General features: G+C 41.2%; 1 protein-coding gene across 1 annotated transcript; it reads right to left on the reverse strand.

Annotated features, from left to right (window-relative positions):
* Positions 1 to 11,912: 11,912 nt before the first annotated feature.
* On the reverse strand, positions 11,913 to 14,007 carry LOC136483151 (scarecrow-like protein 9). Its single transcript, XM_066480239.1, has one exon. It carries the CDS (start codon positions 13,962 to 13,964, stop codon positions 12,012 to 12,014), a length of 1,953 nt encoding a protein of 650 aa, XP_066336336.1. The 5' UTR covers positions 13,965 to 14,007; the 3' UTR covers positions 11,913 to 12,011.
* Between the last annotated feature and the right edge of the window lie 5,484 nt (positions 14,008 to 19,491).

The raw sequence follows: 19,491 nt of genomic DNA on the forward strand, positions 1-19,491 counted from the left end.
GTGCTATTCGGCAGAAATGTAGTGATTAATTATAAAATATACAAAGTGCATTTGTTTGCTAACTGCTATCAATTGACAGAAATGTAGAATCCTTTCTAAAGGAACCAACCACAGTAGGAAGCATTTAACCATCCAGACACATATGAGTAGTTTTAGAAAATTCATCATACATTTCTCAGTAGCAGCAGTTTATTTACATTAATGTGTCCAATCCAATGATAAAAAAAACATAATGTCACATACCTAAACAGAAAGAGCTCTCTACAAGCCAATCTCTCCATTTTTTTCCAATATATAATGAGCTACTACTATTCAACAGAATTAGATATTTCATTCACAAAAGCCCCAGAATCTAAACTGAAAATGAATGATGATAAACATATATGTTAATCTTTGTAGCTTTTGGGCAAAATCCCTGCAGTTAACCTTGCTATTCACAGGAATACGGTTATTTGTGCTAAATCAAATTAACATATGTCAAATTAACATATATCAAATTCACATGTAAATAAAAAAAAACAGGATGACCCAGATTCTTGCTTGACGACTAATGCAGGACCCTACAAACCAAAAGAAGGTTCCACCAGAGTTCACAGCAAGTTCCAACCAAGGTGAATTTTAGTAGCGCGATCACGCTACAAGACAGCATATACTGAAATAGACACCAACCATATTGAAACCTCCGTTATTCAAGTCAACAGATTCAAAGTAGCAAACACAGAGAGGACCCGTATCTACCAACACCAGAAATATACTGAATGTATTTAAACTTCCAGTGTGCGAGTACAAAGAAGCTACAGATCCTATTTGTCAGGTATGTCTCCTCTATAATATTACAGTAAGTTTATTTGTCCCCTCTATTTTGTAGCATCAGGGAAAATATCTAATTCTCGTGAGTGGCTGGGACATGGAGTTTTTGACTCAAATAAGTGTTTTTATCTGATTTAAACAATTGAAAACTGGAGAATAGTGAGGTTTGCAACAAACAGTAGAGTGAACTTTGCAGCAAACGGTAGGAAGGAACACATTCAGTCCTAATTCTACATTCTTTTCTGTAGTATAGTTGTCTATCATGCTGTTAAAAAAAGAGAGATTACATCTATTTCACACAATTTCAGCTCTATTGCCATTTACTGAAATCTAGAAGTACTTGGGATGCTTTATTTGCCTGATAGTGAAGGAATAATGTTGCTTCATTTAACTAATTGGTAAACTTTTTTTCTCTATAACAGTTTGCTAAAGTACAGTGCATGTTTCTATTTGTTAATAGTTAGTGAATTGCACAAGAGGAAGACGAATTATGTAAACAATAAGCTGAATCAGTAGCTGATGAATATTAAGTAGGACAAAGTACAAACTAAGCTACCACTGTACAATCAATTTATTGATTAATCAGGAGGGCATTCATTTTTGCCACCTCTCCTGCAACTTGTTAGAGACTGCAGTACAGTATGTTTGCTGAAGTATATAGAACAGATGCCCATCATTTGCAATTTATTCCTTTCCTTTGCAGAGACCAACATTATTTAGACTTGAACATTATTTAAGCTCAGGGCAACTTGCTTGTAGAGCATGAGTTTAGATATTTGTTTCCACTAACGATATACTATTTGGCTATTTGCTCAGCCTAAAGATTTATCCGTGCCTGACATGACTGGGTTTTCATCATAAAGTCTCTCAACCCTCGAGTAATGATCAACAGTACAACAGTATCATAAAGTCTCTCATCATAAATCTCCTAACCTTTAAACTAAAATATGCACTGGCTGACAATCTCAAACCAGAAAAAAAAGACAACTAACACAACAATGACCATACTAAAATCCAAACAACTGAAACTGATTTCTATCCCATGTTATGAAAAGCACTGCTAAGCATAATTCATAAACAACAAGTCCATGAAATAAAATGTGCACTCCTACAGTACTAAAATCCAAACTATAGTACAATGAAGAAGTAAAATTCTAGTGATAGATAGATCTGGTGCTCACCTGCTGGATACTCGCTCCCGGATTACACAAATGGGGCCGCAGCCCAGCTGCTCTCGCTCAGCGAAAAACCCTGCAGTAGTAAAGAAGACAAGAGGGGATGAAAGTGGACTCGAGACAGACATGAATGTTGAAGATGAAGAGATGACGCATAAGAGATTGTGTTTCTAATATAAACGAGGATGGGGATTCATTTTCAGAGATCACAAGGAAAAACTCTCAAGGAGGGTTTAGGATCCCACTCAGCGATCCTAAACAGCTAGCAGCATTCAGTCTCACACAATAAGTCACTAACCGTAAAGTTGAGGTGTAATTCACACAATAGGTCACTAACCATAATATCAAAGTTGAGGTATGATAGTGCACCAGTTAATTGATCAATACAGTGGCAGCAAGCTACTAGATTGGCCTGCCATGGTAGGACAGATATCTGCTAACTCCCATTAACCGACCTTCAATTTTGGAGAGGAAGGGTGAAATCTATGAATGTGGGTCTAGTGGCACCTAGGGGGAGCCCCAAATAGGTGAAATTAAAGGCATGGATCCCACACTGCATCCAAAAGTTCTAGAGAGAGCTGTAAACAATTTTCTACCCGCACATTGATAGGGGCTAGGAAGGATTTGTGAAAATTAACATGCAGACCTGTGGAGTTAGAGAATGATCTTAGAGAGACATTTCAAGTTGAGAAGTTGTCTAGCATCTGCTGGGAGGATGAGGAGCGTGTCATCTGCATATTGGGGTAGTCTCCAAAAAAGTTTTCACCCAGAGGGTGTGTTTGAGTAATCCTTTCTTGGAAGCACCATAGCTACTATTGGTTCGCTGGAGATCAGCAACAAGGACAAACATTAAATCTCTATGAATACTGTTGATACATGAATCCCACAAAACAAATGCACAGGTCTCTTCTGGTTGATACATGAATCCCACTAAGGAGAAGGCGGATGAATTAAAAAAGTTAAAAGCCAACCTGGAGGAAGGCCCATGTGGATTTCTTCTGATTGTGTGTCTCTGTGTTTTGCGTGTTTGTTTTGTAAAAAGTTTTCTTAATCTCTTGTACTGGGTACTTTCTAAGCTAGGGGAGATTTTCAGAGATAGTGGAGGGTAGTTCATTCTTTACTTGTTTGGTGCCATCGTGCACAAAAAGATTAACTTTAAATTCAAACATTAGGTCAGTCATCCAACTGGCAAGGTCTAGTTCCTGCCAACCAAACTTGAACAATTCCAATTCCAACGCTCTGCTACTTAACTCAGACACCAACGACTGCTCAAAACCGCACATTCTGTGTATTCTATGGCTATACCAGGGTATAATTATTGCATAAGGAAGTGGCAGGAGCCAATTTCCTGTACCACGGATTTCCACAGCAACAAAATAAATAATAATTTTGGTACACTTAACAACAAAAAACGGTTAAGCAATAATTCCCACGCGCTTAGCACAGTACAGAGGCAACTAGAAAAAGCGAACGACCGTACAAACGCAACCTAGGGTTCATTCGAGCTAAAGGGTTCCCCAAATCTCAGCGAGACTTGGCGCCCAGCCAATTGCTACATCCACTAGGCCGCACAATAGAGACGAAGAACCCGAAACGAATGGGATCTGAAGCTACATGACGCGCAACGGTGATTCGCAACGAAAGGGAACCGCCGTGGAGAAGATGAGAAAGGGAGAGAGGGGACGAAGACCTGAGCACTTCGTTGTCCCGCTCGGCTTCGCTGACCTCCGCGAGGAAGCTCGTGAGCTGGTCCTCGTCGGCCTCCGCCGTGGAGAAGCTCTTGACGAGCGTCGCGCGCCGGAGGGATGGACGGGCTTTGGTTCTCAGGAGGTCGAGGTCCCAAACCCTAACCTCGTAGCTGCGCGGAGGAGAGAGTGGTGTGGTGGTCGGAGGGGAAGGGGAGAGCGGGTGGCGGCGCGGAGCGGGCGAGCGGCGCGGTGGGGCGAGCGCCGGCGAGCGGGTGGCGGCGCGGAGCGGGCGAGCAGCCTGACGGCGTCTGAAACTAATTTCGCCCAAATTTAGCTTCTAGTGACCAGCGGAGTTTGATATATCTCAGACCACGGTAGGGGCGGCTGACCTTATAAGCCGCCCCTACAGTTGAATTAGCCACTATAGGGGCGGCTAAGGTTATAAGCCGCCCCTATAGTTGATTTTTTTTTCAAAATTCTAAATCAAAATGAATTATTCACATGTAAATAATAAGTAATACAATACAAAATTTTATATTTATTTTTTTATAGATATATTTACATATACAATAACTAAAACAACTACAACAGTTTAAAATTGCAAAATTGAACATTTAAAAATTTGAAAAAATTTTAAATTTTAAAAATTAAAATCAAAACTACTAAAATAATTTTGAGACAACAAATGATTTCAAATAAAAAATTGATAAACGTCAAAGTTGTAGAGGTCATGAAGATCTACAACTTTTATTTTGGTCATCTTGTCATTTTACAAAATTTGAACCTTTCGATTTTGAAATTTTAAAAAATAACAAGTTCGAACCAAAATTTGAGACCCAAAATGATTTCAACATAAAAAGTGATGAATACCAAAGTTGTTCAACTCATTAATATCTACAACTTTTATTTTATTCATCTTGTCATTTGACAAAATTTGGACCTTTCAAATTTGAAATTGTGAAAAACGACAAGTTCGAACCAAAATTTGAGACCCAAATTGATTTCAACATAAAAAGTGATGAATACCAAAGTTGTTCAACTCATGAATATCTACAACTTTTATTTTGATCATTTATTCATTTGATAAATTCTTAGCACACATTGTTCACTAATCTTACACATGTCTCATATAATTTATAAAACCTTACGAGAGATGTGTCACATTTGTGAACAATGTCATTACCACTTTGTTATATGAAGAAATGACCAATACAAAAGTTGTAGATCTTGATGAGTTATTCAACTTTGGTAATTATCACTTTTTCAGCTGAAATCATTTGGGGTACCAAAATCTTGTCTGAAGTTGCATTTTTTTTAAATTCAAAATTTAAATTGCTCAAACTTTTCATATGTATATATTGATAAAACCAACAAAATAAATTGATAGAGCATGATTTTAGAAAATTTTAGGAAAAAAAATCATCAGATTTGGAGTTAGTATGAGGAAGAAAAACTAGTTACAAAGTTGACCTACAGATTAAAAAAAGAAATCACACTGCTCACTATGATCATGTAAGGATCATCTAGAACAGTGTGATTTCTCTTTTTAATCTGTGGGTAAACTTTGTAACTAGTTGTTCTCCCTCATATTAACTCCAAATGTGATGGTTTTTTTTCCTAAAATTTTCTAAAATAATGCTTCAGCATTTAAGTGTGATCAAACTTGGATGTGATAATGTTTTACACGTTTTAAAATTTGAAATTTGATAAGTTCAAACCAAATTTTCAAACCCTAAATGATTTCAGATGTAAAAGTGATGAATACAAAAGTTGTTCAACTCATCAAGATCTACAACTTTTATTTTGGTCATCTTGTCATTTTACAAAATTTGAACCTTTCGATTTTGAAATTTTAAAAAATAACAAGTTCGAACCAAAATTTGAGACCCAAAATGATTTCAACATAAAAAGTGATGAATACCAAAGTTGTTCAACTCATTAATATCTACAACTTTTATTTTATTCATCTTGTCATTTGACAAAATTTGGACCTTTCAAATTTGAAATTGTGAAAAACGACAAGTTCGAACCAAAATTTGAGACCCAAATTGATTTTAACATAAAAAGTGATGAATACCAAAGTTGTTCAACTCATGAATATCTACAACTTTTATTTTGATCATTTATTCATTTGATAAATTCTTAGCACACATTGTTCACTAATCTTACACATGTCTCATATAGTTTATAAAACCTTACGAGAGATGTGTCACATTTGTGAACAATGTCATTACCATTTTGTCATATGAAGAAATGACCAATACAAAAGTTGTAGATCTTGATAAGTTATTCAACTTTGGTATTTATCACTTTTTCAGCTGAAATCATTTGGGGTACCAAAATCTTGTCTGACGTTGCATTTTTTTTAAATTCAAAATTTAATTTGCTCAAACTTTTCATATGTATATATTGATAAAACCAAAAAAATAAATTGATAGAGCATGATTTTAGAAAATTTTAGGAAAAAAAATCATCAGATTTGGAGTTAGTATGAGGAAGAAAAACTAGTTACAAAGTTGACCCACAGATTAAAAAAAGAAATCACACTGTTCACTATGATCATGTAAGGATCATCTAGAACAGTGTGATTTTTCTTTTTAATCTGTGGGTAAACTTTGTAACTAGTTGTTCTCCCTCGTACTAACTCCAAATGTGATGGTTTTTTTTCCTAAAAATTTCTAAAATCATGCTTCAGCATTTAAGTGTGATTAAACTTGGATGTGATAATGTTTTACACGTTTTAAAATTTGAAATTTGAAATTTGACAAGTTCAAACCAAATTTTCAAACCCTAAATGATTTCAGATGTAAAAGTGATGAATACAAAAGTTGTTCAACTCATCAAGATCTACAACTTTTATTTTGGTCCTCTTATCATTTGACTAAATTTGAACCTTTCAAATTTTTAAATTTGAAAAATGACAAGTTCGAACCAAAATTTGAGACCCAAAATGATTTCAACATAAAAAGTGATGAATACCAAAGTTGTTCAACTCATGAATATCTACAACTTTTATTTTGATCATTTATTCATTTGATAAATTCTTAGCATACATTGCTCACTAATCTTACACATGTCTCACATAGTTTATAAAACCTTACGAGAGATGTGTCACATTTGTGATCAATATCATTACCACTTTGTCATATGAAGAAATGACCAATACAAAAGTTGTAGATCTTGATGAGTTATTCAACTTTGGTATTTATCACCTTTTCAGCTGAAATTATTTGGGGTACCAAAATCTTGTCTGAAGTTGCATTTTTTTTAATTCAAAATTTAAATTGCTCAAACTTTTCATATGTATATATTGACAACTTTTATTTTGGTAATTTCATAATTTGATAAATTCTTAGTACACATTGTTCACACAAACATACGCGAATGTAGTCTCGAACACACACATAAATGTAGTTTCAAACACATATACATAAATGTAGTCTTACATACATGAATGTAGTCTCACATACACATACATGAATGTAGTCTTATGAACACAGACACACTTACATAAACTAGCTAGCCCACCGTGATAACTTTCCCCTTGACACCTTTTCGTTCCCATGGCAATACATCTTTGGGCAGGTTCTTTTCCACAGCCTCGATCTTCTTACAAAAGTTTGTGAATAGCGGCATCTCATTGCACTTATTGTAAGCTTCAACATCGTCCACGCCATCAACTCCGATGATATGTTGTTTCCCGGAGGCCACCACGTGTTTTGTCTTCTTCTTTGGGGGAGGTTACTTTGCGGGTCGAGCATATAGAAGACTTGCGCGACACGTTCACCGAGCACCCAAGGATCATCCTAGTAGCCTACATTCTGGAGGTCGACGACTCTCTGTCCGATCTCATTGAATTGATGTTGCTTGATCCAGCGGCATCGAAATAGGGCCACCTTTATATCCCTTCCATAGTCAAGTTCCCATATATCTTCAATTATGCCAAAGTACAGGACCTTTCGCCCCACTCCGTCGAGAGCCTCTATTCGGACGCCGCTGTTCTGATTCACAGATTTCCTGTCCTTTGTGTCGGTATAGTATGTGTACCCATTGATGTCATAAGCATTCCAAGACGTCACCTGTTTCGATGGCCCGGCCACCAACCGACTGATGGTAATAGAATCTATGGTTTCTCCAGGCTGTATGTTCTGGTCCTTCAACCATGATGTCAGGCGTTGCTTATGTTGTTTCATGACCCAATCATCTGAACGGCCATTCCTCTCGGCCATAATGATAGCCATGTGTTCATCAATGTACGGTTGCATCACTGCCATACTCTGCAAGACACTATAATGCGCCCGACTCACCTCTCTGTAATCATTGTCAAGGAACACTTTCCTACCACTTGTGCCCTTCCCAGCTAGCCTTTCCTTGTGACGAGAATCGGGATTACCAATCCCTCTCTGTACTTTTAGCCACTCTTGGCAGCACTCGACGACTTCTTTGGAATTGTAACCCTCTATCATGGAGCCCTCTGGGTGTGTTCGGTTATGCACGTATCGGCTTAGAACCGACATGAACTGCTCATAGGACCACATTTCATGCAAGAAGCTAGGGCCCAGCGCCTCGATCTGATGTACCAGGTGAATCATGAGATGTACCATTATATCAAAAAAGCGGGAGGTAAACACATCTCTAGCTGGTTCTGGGTCTCCACCATGAATTCATGTAGGTCACTCAGCTCTTGCCTGCGAATTGTCTTCTGTGAGATCTTCGAAAAGAAGTAGCACATGCGGGTGATGGCCATCTTTAGGAACTCTGGCTTTATAGCCCTGATTGCAATTGGTAGAAACACTGTCAGCATCACATGACAATCGTGAGCCTTGCAGTATGTTAATGATAGGTCCTTCATCGACACTAGCTTCTTCGGGTTCGCCGAAAACCCAGTCGGCACTCTGACCCCCCTAAGGAAATTGCATATAGCTCTCCTCTCTTCTAGGGTTAGGTTGAAGCTAGCCGCGGGAAGACTGTACTTGCCATTATCCTGCTGTACCGGCCAAAGCTCCCGCATCACATTCAGCTGCACCATGTCTTTCCGTGATCTGAGACCATCCTTTGACTTGCCCGTTTCCATCAAGGTAGCCATGAGACTCTCAAAGACATTCTTCTGCACGTGCATCGCATCAATGGCATGTGGAACCTCTAAGTCTGGCCAATAAGGTAGGTACTGAAAGAAGATCGATTGCTTCTTGAATGGTACACCTTCGATGGGAGGTGTGCTTCTATCTCTGATCGTTCCATTCGGATTCTTCTTTCCATAGACGACGTGTATGTTTTGGACCATTCTAAACACATGTTCTCCATTATGACGTCTCTCTGGAGGGGGTTCATCCTCCGGGATGTTGCCATAGTATCTTAGGTATAATTTGCTGCGGTACTTGTGACCTGTCTTTAAGAAGCGCTGGTTCCTTATGTAAACTATCTTCCTGGATCCATCTAGGAACACCCATTTAGTACCATCCAAACAGACTAAGCATCCAGTCTTGCCTTTGAACTGTCCAGATAGGGCAAACAGCGCGGGGTAATCATTGGTAGTAACAAATATTATTGCTTTGCATATGAAGTCCTCCCGCCGGAACGCATTGTACATTGGCTCCCCATACCTCCATAGCCTCTCCATTTCTTGCATCAGAGGCTCCAAGAACACGTCTATATCAATGCCTGGTTGTTTGGGGCTGGAGATAAGAATGGTGAGGAGAAGGTACTTCCTCTTCTGACACAAATATGTTGGGAGGTTGTACATGGTCAAGATGACTGGCCATGTGCTGTGGTCGGTCATCCTCTCATTGAAGGGATTCATTCCATCGGTGCTCAAGCCGAACCGTACATTCCGTGGGTCATCACTAAATTCTGCTTTGTACTTGGCATCGAACGCTTGCCACTGGCTACAATCAGCCGGGTGTGCGATCGTATCATCATCCACCTTGCGCTCATCATCCCACCATGTCATCAGTGCGGCTTCCTTAGGGTTTAGGAACATACGCCTTAAGCGGTCGATCACTGGCAAGTACCACATAACCAAGGCAGGAATTCTTCTCTTATTTGTATCGTTGCCTAATGGAGTTTCCTCTAGGGGCTGAGATTCTTGCACCACCTTCTTCCCACCCTTCTTCCTCTTTCCTGTGGAGGCTTCCACCCCACTTTGAAGGTCATTATTCTTGTACCGACTAGCCCCACACCTAGGACATGTATCTAAAGTCTCGAACGATGTGCCACGTCGAAAAAGGATACAGTGGTTGGGGCATGCATGGATTTTTTCAACCCCCAATGTGAGTGGTCTTATAACCTTCTTCGCTTGGTATGTGTTGGCGGGAACTGTGTTTGGCCGTGGGAGCAACCGTGACATGAGGCACAACAGATCATCGAAACTGCAGTCCGACCAGCCGTACTTAGCCTTCAGGATGAGTAGCTCAAGCACAAAACGTAGCAGTGTGAAGTATGTCGGACAACCCTTCTCAGCATCATACACAGTCTTCTTCGATGCTTTTGTCACCCTCTCAAGATTTTCTAGACCTCTCTTGCTCTTTTCTAATATTTCTGGTCCAAAGGCCCCAAGCATTTCGTCCAAGTTGTCACCGTCATCTGCATCCCCCTCACGTGCTTCGCCATCATTGCTGGCACCACCAGCATCATCACCACCTTGTTCATTGCCAAAGCCACCACCTTGTTCATTGCCAAAGCCACCACCTTGTTGATTACCATAGTCACGATCCATTTGTTGCTCAAGATCGTCTGTGAATCGGGACAAGTATGCTTGGGTTTTAGCTTCATCAGCTAGATCATCATCGATGTCATCAACAACCACTGTTTCACCATGATGAATCCACACTGTGTAGTCCGGAACAAATCCTCTTCTAATAAGATGTTCTTTGATGGTACTCACATCTCAAAATGCAATAAGGTTCTTGCAATCTTTGCAGGGACAAATAATCGTGTCGCTATTCTCTTTCAACGTCGCTGCATGCTTCTCTGCGGCTTTGATGAATTTGTCCACCTCATCACGTAAAAGAGCGTCGTGTCTTAACGAACCATACATCCAAGAGTTCCTGTAGTCCATCTTATAGAAACAAAATAACCAAAGAAAGAATATTACTCGAGAATAATTGTATATACCTGAGACACGCACTATGGTAGTAGATGATAGTTAATTAATTGACTATTAATGCATAAATATTTTAAAATATAAATTAATTGGTTCAAATAAACAATTTCACATAAAACAATTAGCAACATTTAATATTTCATCCACTACCTTTCATGCAAACTTCATTCCAATTTCATGGTAGAGGATAATTAATTAATGGCCTATTTATCCATAACTAATTAAAAACACACATTATATAAAGGAATCAAAATAAATATTAAATGATAATTAGTAGCCATGGTAGAGGATATTTTACACATTAGCAACAATTAAAATCTTACACATTCACCTACATGCAAACCCTAGTCACATAAAGGAAAAATTGAAAAAGAAAAAAAAACAAAATCCTAGATCTAGATATAGGGTTTCATGACACATGCATCAAACTTCACTAATACTACACTAAAATCAACAAAGATGTACTAATAAAGGGTGCAATCTTATTTTCCTACCTAATTTATCCTAGTATAGTGAAAATTAGGGTCTAATTTCACTCATAACTAGCTCAAGCTCCATGGAAGAAAGAGAAAACCTCAAATCAAATTACTCACTAACCAACAAATTAAACTTAAATAAAGAGTTGGAGACGCATTTCCTTACCTTTTAGAGCCTCTCCACCAAAGGATTTGAGATCAAAACCTCCCCCCTTAGTAAGCAATTTTTAGGAGGAGCCCAAGGCCTCCCAACCTTTTTTTGTGTGTAGAAGAGTATGTCCCGAGGTGGAAGAAGAGGGTGGCTGCTATTTATTCGTGCGCCATCAGTAGGGGCGGCTGGTGATTGAGCCGCCTCTACAGATCAGCCCTAACTGTAGGGGCGGCTCAGGTTACCAGCCGCCCCTATAGTGACATCTGCTGCAGGGGCGGCTGGTGATTGAGCCGCCCCTACAGATCAACCCCAACTGTAGGGGCGGCTCAGGTTACCAGCCGCCCCTACAGTGACATCTGTAGGGGTGGCTGGGCTGCTGGGGCCGGGGACGCCCACTGTAGGGGCGCCTCCAACCCCAGCCGCCCCTACAGTAAAAATGCCCCCGTTCCTCCAGGAAGAATCTGGCGTAGTGAATAAAACAAAGTTCTTCATTGATTGTACGTCAACACACAGCACCCCTATCTTAATTTATTAGTGTCTCCACTTATTTCTAGGCACATTGGCACACAGAGAGATAGATCCATAAGCTATGTAAAAAGCTAGACTGACTCATTTGCATGCAACCCATGTTGACATGGCGTAGAGTATACGCCCCTTCCACCCTTGAAGGAGCCAGTGTTGATCGATGTCAATGACAAAATCCTTGTGGTATAGGCTCTTGACCCACTCCCTGACATCCTTAACTATACATGGATCCAAAGGAAGCTGACTTAACCCGGCACGATGGTTCCGCGCCTGCCATTGCTTATATGTCTCTGGCCGCTCCACCCTGTCCAGCCCCTCACAGGCGACAACATTCAAGGCACACTGTCCGTAGAGGTCGCGTTCAACCAGCAAGCGTAGTTCATTATCCCGTGGAGTGGTGGCATCAAGCATGTCATATATTGCTGAGTAATATGAGAGCGCCTCACGGAACCGCGTGACAAAGAAAGGTGAATTGTACGAGGCATTCACGATGCAAAGGATGAACACATCGGGACGCATCTTCTGGATGTTGTTCAGGACAACATCCCTGGGGCTGGGGCTATCCACGGTGACACCATCTTCCATCAGATGTCCAAACGGGACAAGGCTATTGACAACCAGTACCTCATCAGGCTCCATGTCAAGATCATCCACGCGGATCGTCTCCCACCTAGCGGCGGCGATGCTCCGAAACTTGAATGGCACGCCCAACTGACTGGCACGGCTGCTGAGGCGGCGCCCCGTCTGCTCGATCCGAGAAGATGGCCGGAACCCTGGCTGTGGGAGATCAATGCCTGTCATCCTCACCTCCGGCGGTCCACCTTCCCGGGTAGCGAGACGGGTCAGCAGAGTTGGCCACTGTAGACCGTACTCGATGCCGTAATCTACGATGTGCAGCTTGTTTCTCCCCAAGGTGGCATGGCAGATGGTGAGATTGGAGAAGCGGAACGCCATCGTTTTGAAGCAGCACGCTTCGACAAACAGTTGGTAGGCCTTGAGGTACTCCACGACGGAGGTGCGCCTTGACACGAGTGACCTGTACAGTTGGCTGCCCGTGCCGGCGAGCCGCGCCTCTAGTCCCTGGGCGAAACAGTGCGCCAGCCTCTGGTTGGCGTCTCCGCTTGGCGAGGAACGCTTCCGGATCTGCCCCAGCAGCTGCGTCGCGCTTCGACGGTCGTTCATGCCCAAGGCTTGCGCACAGTGGAGGAGCATGGTGTGCAAGTCCATGGTCTCATGTGCCCAGTACTTGCCGTTCTTCTTGTTCGTCTTGCTCCTGGACTCGGTCCCGGTCCGGGTGTTGTTCTCAACCTGCTCGCCGCCGATAGTCAAGCGCAAGCTCTGTATTTCAGAGAGGCACCAGCTGAACACGTTGAGAGCTATTTGGTCAACCATCTCGCCGGTTTCTTCCGGCTCAGGCACCATCAGCTTGCTGTTCCTGCTCGTCTCGGCCTCATCCGGTTCATCTTCGTCCTGCTGCAGAGTACGCCTCCTGTTCTTAAGCTTGCCACCCGTATTCACTTGGATCGGTTGCTTATTGCTGTTGAGGAGGCCGTTGTTGGTTGGCAACGACAAGAACCTGCTGCCCTCTTCCATGCCCTTGAGCAATGCGATGTTGAGCATGTCCCCGTTGCAGCCACTGAAGAAGACCTGCAGGTCGTCGCCGTCGGCAGGGAACTGCTGGAGCAGCAGCTGTGACTGTGAGAGCGGCTCCACTGGCCGGTCCGGAGGGGTGGCGTCGGAGAGGATGTCGGCGAAGGGCTGCTGGGCTTGGAGGAGCGTGGGGTGGTCGGGGTACTTGTAGAAGAAGGTGTCGTCGATGTCATCCTCCATGAGCATCCGCGAGATGAAGGGGAGGACGAGGTCGTCTGACGATGCCAGGTCTTCGTCGTGGCAGTCGGGACGGCTGGGCGTCGGAGGGAGGTCCAGGAAGATGGAGGGAGAGAACGGCTCGGGCTCAGGGTCAGCCCCAGCCACAGCCAGCACGTCTCGCCGGTCTTGCTGACCCATGAGCTCGAGCTCCTCCGGCATGGGTGCCATGGACGGCCACGGCCACGGCAGGCAGGGATGGAAGCTAGCTTGCTTTGTGCACTGCTGGGTGCTGGGCTGCTGGCTACTGGCTACTGGCTTGTAGTTGTAGGCAGCTAGGATTGCATTATTGCAGCAACTATTGAAGCTGTTTGGACTTTTGAGGGAAAAATGAGGCCTCATTTAGTTCCAGGGGTGTAAAGTTTTAGATGTCACATGTTGGATATTTTATGAAATATCGGACGGGGTGTTCGGATACTAATAAAAAACTAATTATAGAACTCGTATGTAAACCGTGAGATGAATTTATTAATACTAATTAATTCGTCATTAGCAAATGTTTACTGTAGCATGACATTGTCTAATTACGGACTAATTAGGCTCAAAAAAATCGTCTCGCAAAATACACGCAATCTGTGCAATTATTTATTTTTTTATTCTATATTTAATACTTCATGTATATATCTAAATATTCGATGTGATAGGATGTAAAGTTTTAGTGAAAAAACTAAACAAGACCTGAACGAAGCCGCCGGGGACGAAGCTGTGGGGACGAAGGAGATGAAGGAAGACTTGTCAAAAATATCTGAAGCCGTACACAGTACATGGGCTGAATTTCTCCATCCATCAGTATCACATATATATCAGTGTCAAAATATATACTGAAAGAGGAGAAATTTTGCCTTTGACTTAGGCCGTTTGCCTCTTTTGCCTTGAGGGTCTAAATTCCTCATTTGGGCAGTTTGTATTTTCGCCGTTTTCTTTATTTTGGCTATTTTATCCGCTCTATCTATCGATATATTTGTCTGGCATAATCCTGCCGGCAGTTTTTTCAAAAGGAATAATGTATCATTTAGTCAGCAGGTTCTAGTGCTATTGCTAGATCTTCAGAGAATGGGGGACGTTGTGCCTGTGAGGCGGGCGTAGCCAGGGAACATGCCGCTGCAGCTCCAACCCAAGTTTATTTGTTTGTCGCACGTTGGAGTCTGCCGCAATGACCTTCTTGGCCTCACATGTTTGGCCTTATATCATTAGGCATACAAACTAATAAGTTTATTTGGTGTACGAGACAGTTTCGTTTTAAGCATTTTTGTCATGTAATAATTTTGGTTTGATTCCTCACTTATGGAGATAAAGCCTGATGTTTTCTGTCATTATGTTAAAAAAGCTCCAAGCCAAGTCAGCAGTGGGACAGACAAGTACTCTTGTATTCATGCTTAATCACAAATCTCTTCCGCGTTGTGTCCACTGAACAAGGTCTGGTCACCACCGTCGGCAGGCCCGGCAGGGAGCAGCGCGGTGGCGTCGCCCGCGTTCTTCTTCGCCAGCTGCGGCGCCTGGTTGACATCGTCGGTGGTAGTGGTAAAGGAGTAGTCGAGCTCCAGTACACGTCCGCCGCTGGCCTCATCATCGTTTTATCTCCCTGAAGTTGACCTTAAAAAAATATAATTAGCTACTGTTTGCACCCGAATTTGGACAAAAGATACGAGGGAGTGTGAAATTTTCCAAAAGGGGAGATTGCAATCGATTTTGGAAGAAGTCGATATCGGCTGATTTTGAAAAAGGTTGAATGGGCTAAATCTTGGGTGACGTCGGCAGAATGCGTTCGGGATGGCGTCAAGAAGAATATGGTCGGGGTCTATGAAATGAAATATTAGGCTCTAAGTTATCCACAGAATTAGAAAGTTTTCTCTTTATTTCCATAGTTTGTAACGAGTTCGTATTCGAATGGGACTCTGTTTGGTTTACGGGTATAATATTAAACCTCGGGTTTTGTAAAACGACGACACAATCAATATACAACCTTTTCGGCTCAACGCCAAACCCTTAGGAGTAGAAGTAAAGTTGATTTCGGCGAGTTTTTCGACAAGCAGGGCTGCATCAGCTGATTGACCTCCGGTTTGCTTGTAAGTACCGTCACCCTTTGTATTATTACTTGTAAGGCTACATCAGCTGATTGATCTCTTGCAAGGCATAATATAAGGTTTGATCTATGTTATTGTTCGTAAGACTGCATCAACTGATTGATCTCTTGCGAGTGGTAGTATAGATTAGTTATCGACTCTTGCCTAGTTCTTGTACGACTGCATCGATTAAGTTTGACCTCCACTGCTCGAACTAGATTAAGGTCAAGTTATTGGCTCTATCTAAAGGTGGCACTTTCGGATAGATTCATTAAGTTACCGATTTTACTGATATATTTTATTAATATTATTTTCTCAGCAATATCAACTCGCCCGATTAAAATCGGTCTAGATCGGCCTCATATTCTTTGGGTTCATCATTTAATCTTGATATAACGTGATGTTCTTATAAGTCTAAGTGATGAATTATGTTTTATTGGCTATTTTATTTCGGTTTTGATCCTGCATGGGCTGCATTCGAAAAGTGAGTCATCCATAAAGAGGTTTAACGGCTATCGAGCCTCGGTCTGCGGTCACTGTCATAGCTACATCAAAACGATCGAATCTCACTGACGTAAGCACAGAATTGAATCTTGGTAGCTAGCAAATCGAACTATGGGCGGGTCACGCGCTAGTTTGTTTCCCATATGTAGAAATTGGCTGTTTAGCCGATTTTCATGTGCTGATACGTGCATAGTTCGTATATTGCGATCTCTTGAATATAGATAGATCTATAAAAGATTTATTTTAAGGTTTGTCATGGATGTCATAGCTGCATCGAAACAATCGACCCTTATTGATGAACATGATAGATCGGGATTCGATTCGATTATAGATTCGTTTGTATTTAAATGATTATATCATGCGATTTTTGAACATGGATAAGCTCATGGATTTTTATCTCAAAGTTTATTGTGATTAATATAGCTGTATCAATACGATCGACCCTCACTATTAATCATGGTAGATTAGAGGTGACAATTTATAAGCTTGTTTGCGTTTAACGGTCAATTGGTATAAACTATGATCTTCATATTTCCTTGAATTGGATGTTTGGTTAGAGTAAGAGCTCATATAATGAAGATATCGATTCTTATTCGTATTTGAGTGTGCTGTACTTGTTTCTGTCTTGGTTTATTCCTAATCATAAAACACACTTCAATTTAAAGTTCAACTTATATATGAACAACCGATTCATTCTTTATTATAAAAACTTCATTTAATGATCATCGAATATCAACTGTCTAGTCGATGGTTATTCATTTATTGGCTTGCTAAGCCATACATTATTGGAACTATCTGGGACAAAACCGACACGTTCCACCTTTGTGTTACTGAACCTTTCTCGCCTTGATTCGCTCACCCCACATTGCTGAACCATGCAGATCGAAGCCGTCCGCCACGCCTAGCTCTACGCCATCGCCGAGCCCTCTCCGAGCTAGAAAATCCCCTATGTGAGTTCTCCGTCTTCTTCTCTTGCTCCCAGTGTTTTCCCCGAGCCAAATCGTGGCCTCTAGGGCCCGATTCGTGTGCGTCGGTGAGCTCCATCGCCGTCGGCAATGGCCGCCACCGCGTCCTTCTTCAAATCCGGCCGGCTACTCTATCCTTTCTCCCCCGCGATCTAATCCTGGCCGTTCAGTTTCGATCCAACAACTGTTATGCACCCATACCCCTTCGCTAGCAATACTTCCAAAAGAGCCCCTCCGGTTTTTGGAAATAGAACCCGACATCCCTGTATTCTTGTTAAAGAGCCCCTCAGCTTTAGGATAATTGCAGCGCAGTTCCTGAATCGATTTAAACCTGATTTTGATTTATTTTAATCAAAAATAAGTTCTGGTTATTTACAAAAATGCCACTACCTTCTTTAGACCATATTTTCTATGTTGTAACTCCGATTTGACCTATTCAAGTTGTGTTAGATTCATTAAGACGAGATCTATGCGTTAGTAATAGTGTTTATCATGTCACTATTTCTAAAATTTCATGGTTTAAATCCTAACTTGGATAATAATTATGCAACTGGATTTTGTAAATAAAATAAGATTTGTTTTACTTTAGTTTTATAATTCAAATCTAAATTTGACTTAATTCAATTTATATTATCTAGGCAATATCTTATCTATATGATTTTATATAGTTAAAATAAATGAAGCTTATAGTTTTATATTTTCTCCTAAAGTAAATCTTTCGGTAGCGGTTTCTTTTTCACTGTAGCTCTGATTAGCGTGCTTTTCGCGTCTGTGTGTTCGTAGCAACGTGTAGAACCTTTTCACATGTTGTTTTCATATGTTTGGTGTACTGTTCTAATTCATTATTATTGTTTGCTTCGTGTATGATTGCATGGATGCTTGTGTGGTGCTTTATAATCTTGTCCAGTCGGTGAGTTTTGCGTTGGTGATCAAGAAGTAATCCTTTGGAGGTTAAGAATCAGAAGAATATTTGCTCCGAGTTTAAGACAAGTATAGAATGGGATCATCCTTGTGGTCCTATACACCTTTAATCATTTAATTCATATTACATGTGTCTACCTTGATTATCACTAAGGATTTCCTAGTGCTTTGTTATCTTGTACCTTGATGCCTACGGGTGTTTTGCATTGGGTAGTGTTATGCTAGTGCTCAAGATAAATAACCATGATCTTGTAACTTGACTAATGGTATATGCAATAAACGTTTAAAAGATGCTTTTTAGCAATATGGAATCAGAGGGCTGGAGCATTGGGTTTTTATGGTGCTTTAGATTCCTCTCCCTAAGGACTTATCTGTAAGTGATCATCCGAGACTTACAGTACAACTATGAGGGCCACATGGCTCTGGCTTTAACTCAGTACAAGGACCTTTTCTATCTTGTTAGAGGTTACCTTTATGGCGCAAGAGGGGTTTGACGAATCGGGTATAGCACGGCCTCTGTCCGTTAGTGTATAGGCTACGTGTCATTATACCTCTCAAAAGGGGAGTCCTACATCTGTTTGCCAATTGAAAATCTAGCGGTCCTAACTTGTTAGACGAACCTTCAAAATGTTTCATAGTGAACCTTGCCTGCTCACCTTGGAAGTGTTTTGAGAATTATAAACCCGGGCATATGGGAATCACGACTCACAGGTAAAGATGTACAACCTCAGCCGTGCTCATAGTCACGAGCGGCCTTGGAACCCTTACTGAATAGTTGATGAACACTAATGATATTGATGATGAAGATGCTCACTAATGATTACTGCTTATGCTATATATTATTCATGTTTACATGATTATGTGGTTATTTGGGGTTATTGCTGAACTTGTTGCTACTCAATGGTTAAAAGATGACCTACTAAAAGCTAATCGCAGTAAACCAGTGTCAGCCTTTTGAGCTACATGAACCCCATGTTATATTGCTGAGTATGATATGTACTTACGCTTGCTTTACTTTTTAATACTTTGGAAAAAATCCCAGATGGGTACCAGATTGCTAGATTTTGGAGAAGTTAGGCTTGTGATCAACCAGTCAGTTGTCCCTGTGGATTTGGAGCTTTCACCTGAAGATCGAAGTTGTCTTTTCGCTGTCTACTATCTAAGGTTATATTCTTTGTATTAAGTACGCTATATATTAGGCATTGTCATTTGATATTCCCTTTATTTGTAGTTATATGTGAGATT

Source organism: Miscanthus floridulus, chromosome 9 (assembly GCF_019320115.1).
Source record: "Miscanthus floridulus cultivar M001 chromosome 9, ASM1932011v1, whole genome shotgun sequence".
NCBI classification, from domain to species: domain Eukaryota; kingdom Viridiplantae; phylum Streptophyta; class Magnoliopsida; order Poales; family Poaceae; genus Miscanthus; species Miscanthus floridulus.

Excerpts from the sequence above, each read along its gene's own strand:
- LOC136483151 (XM_066480239.1), bottom strand. The coding sequence starts at position 13,964 with ATGGCACCCATGCCGGAGGAGCTCGAGCTCATGGGTCAGCAAGACCGG.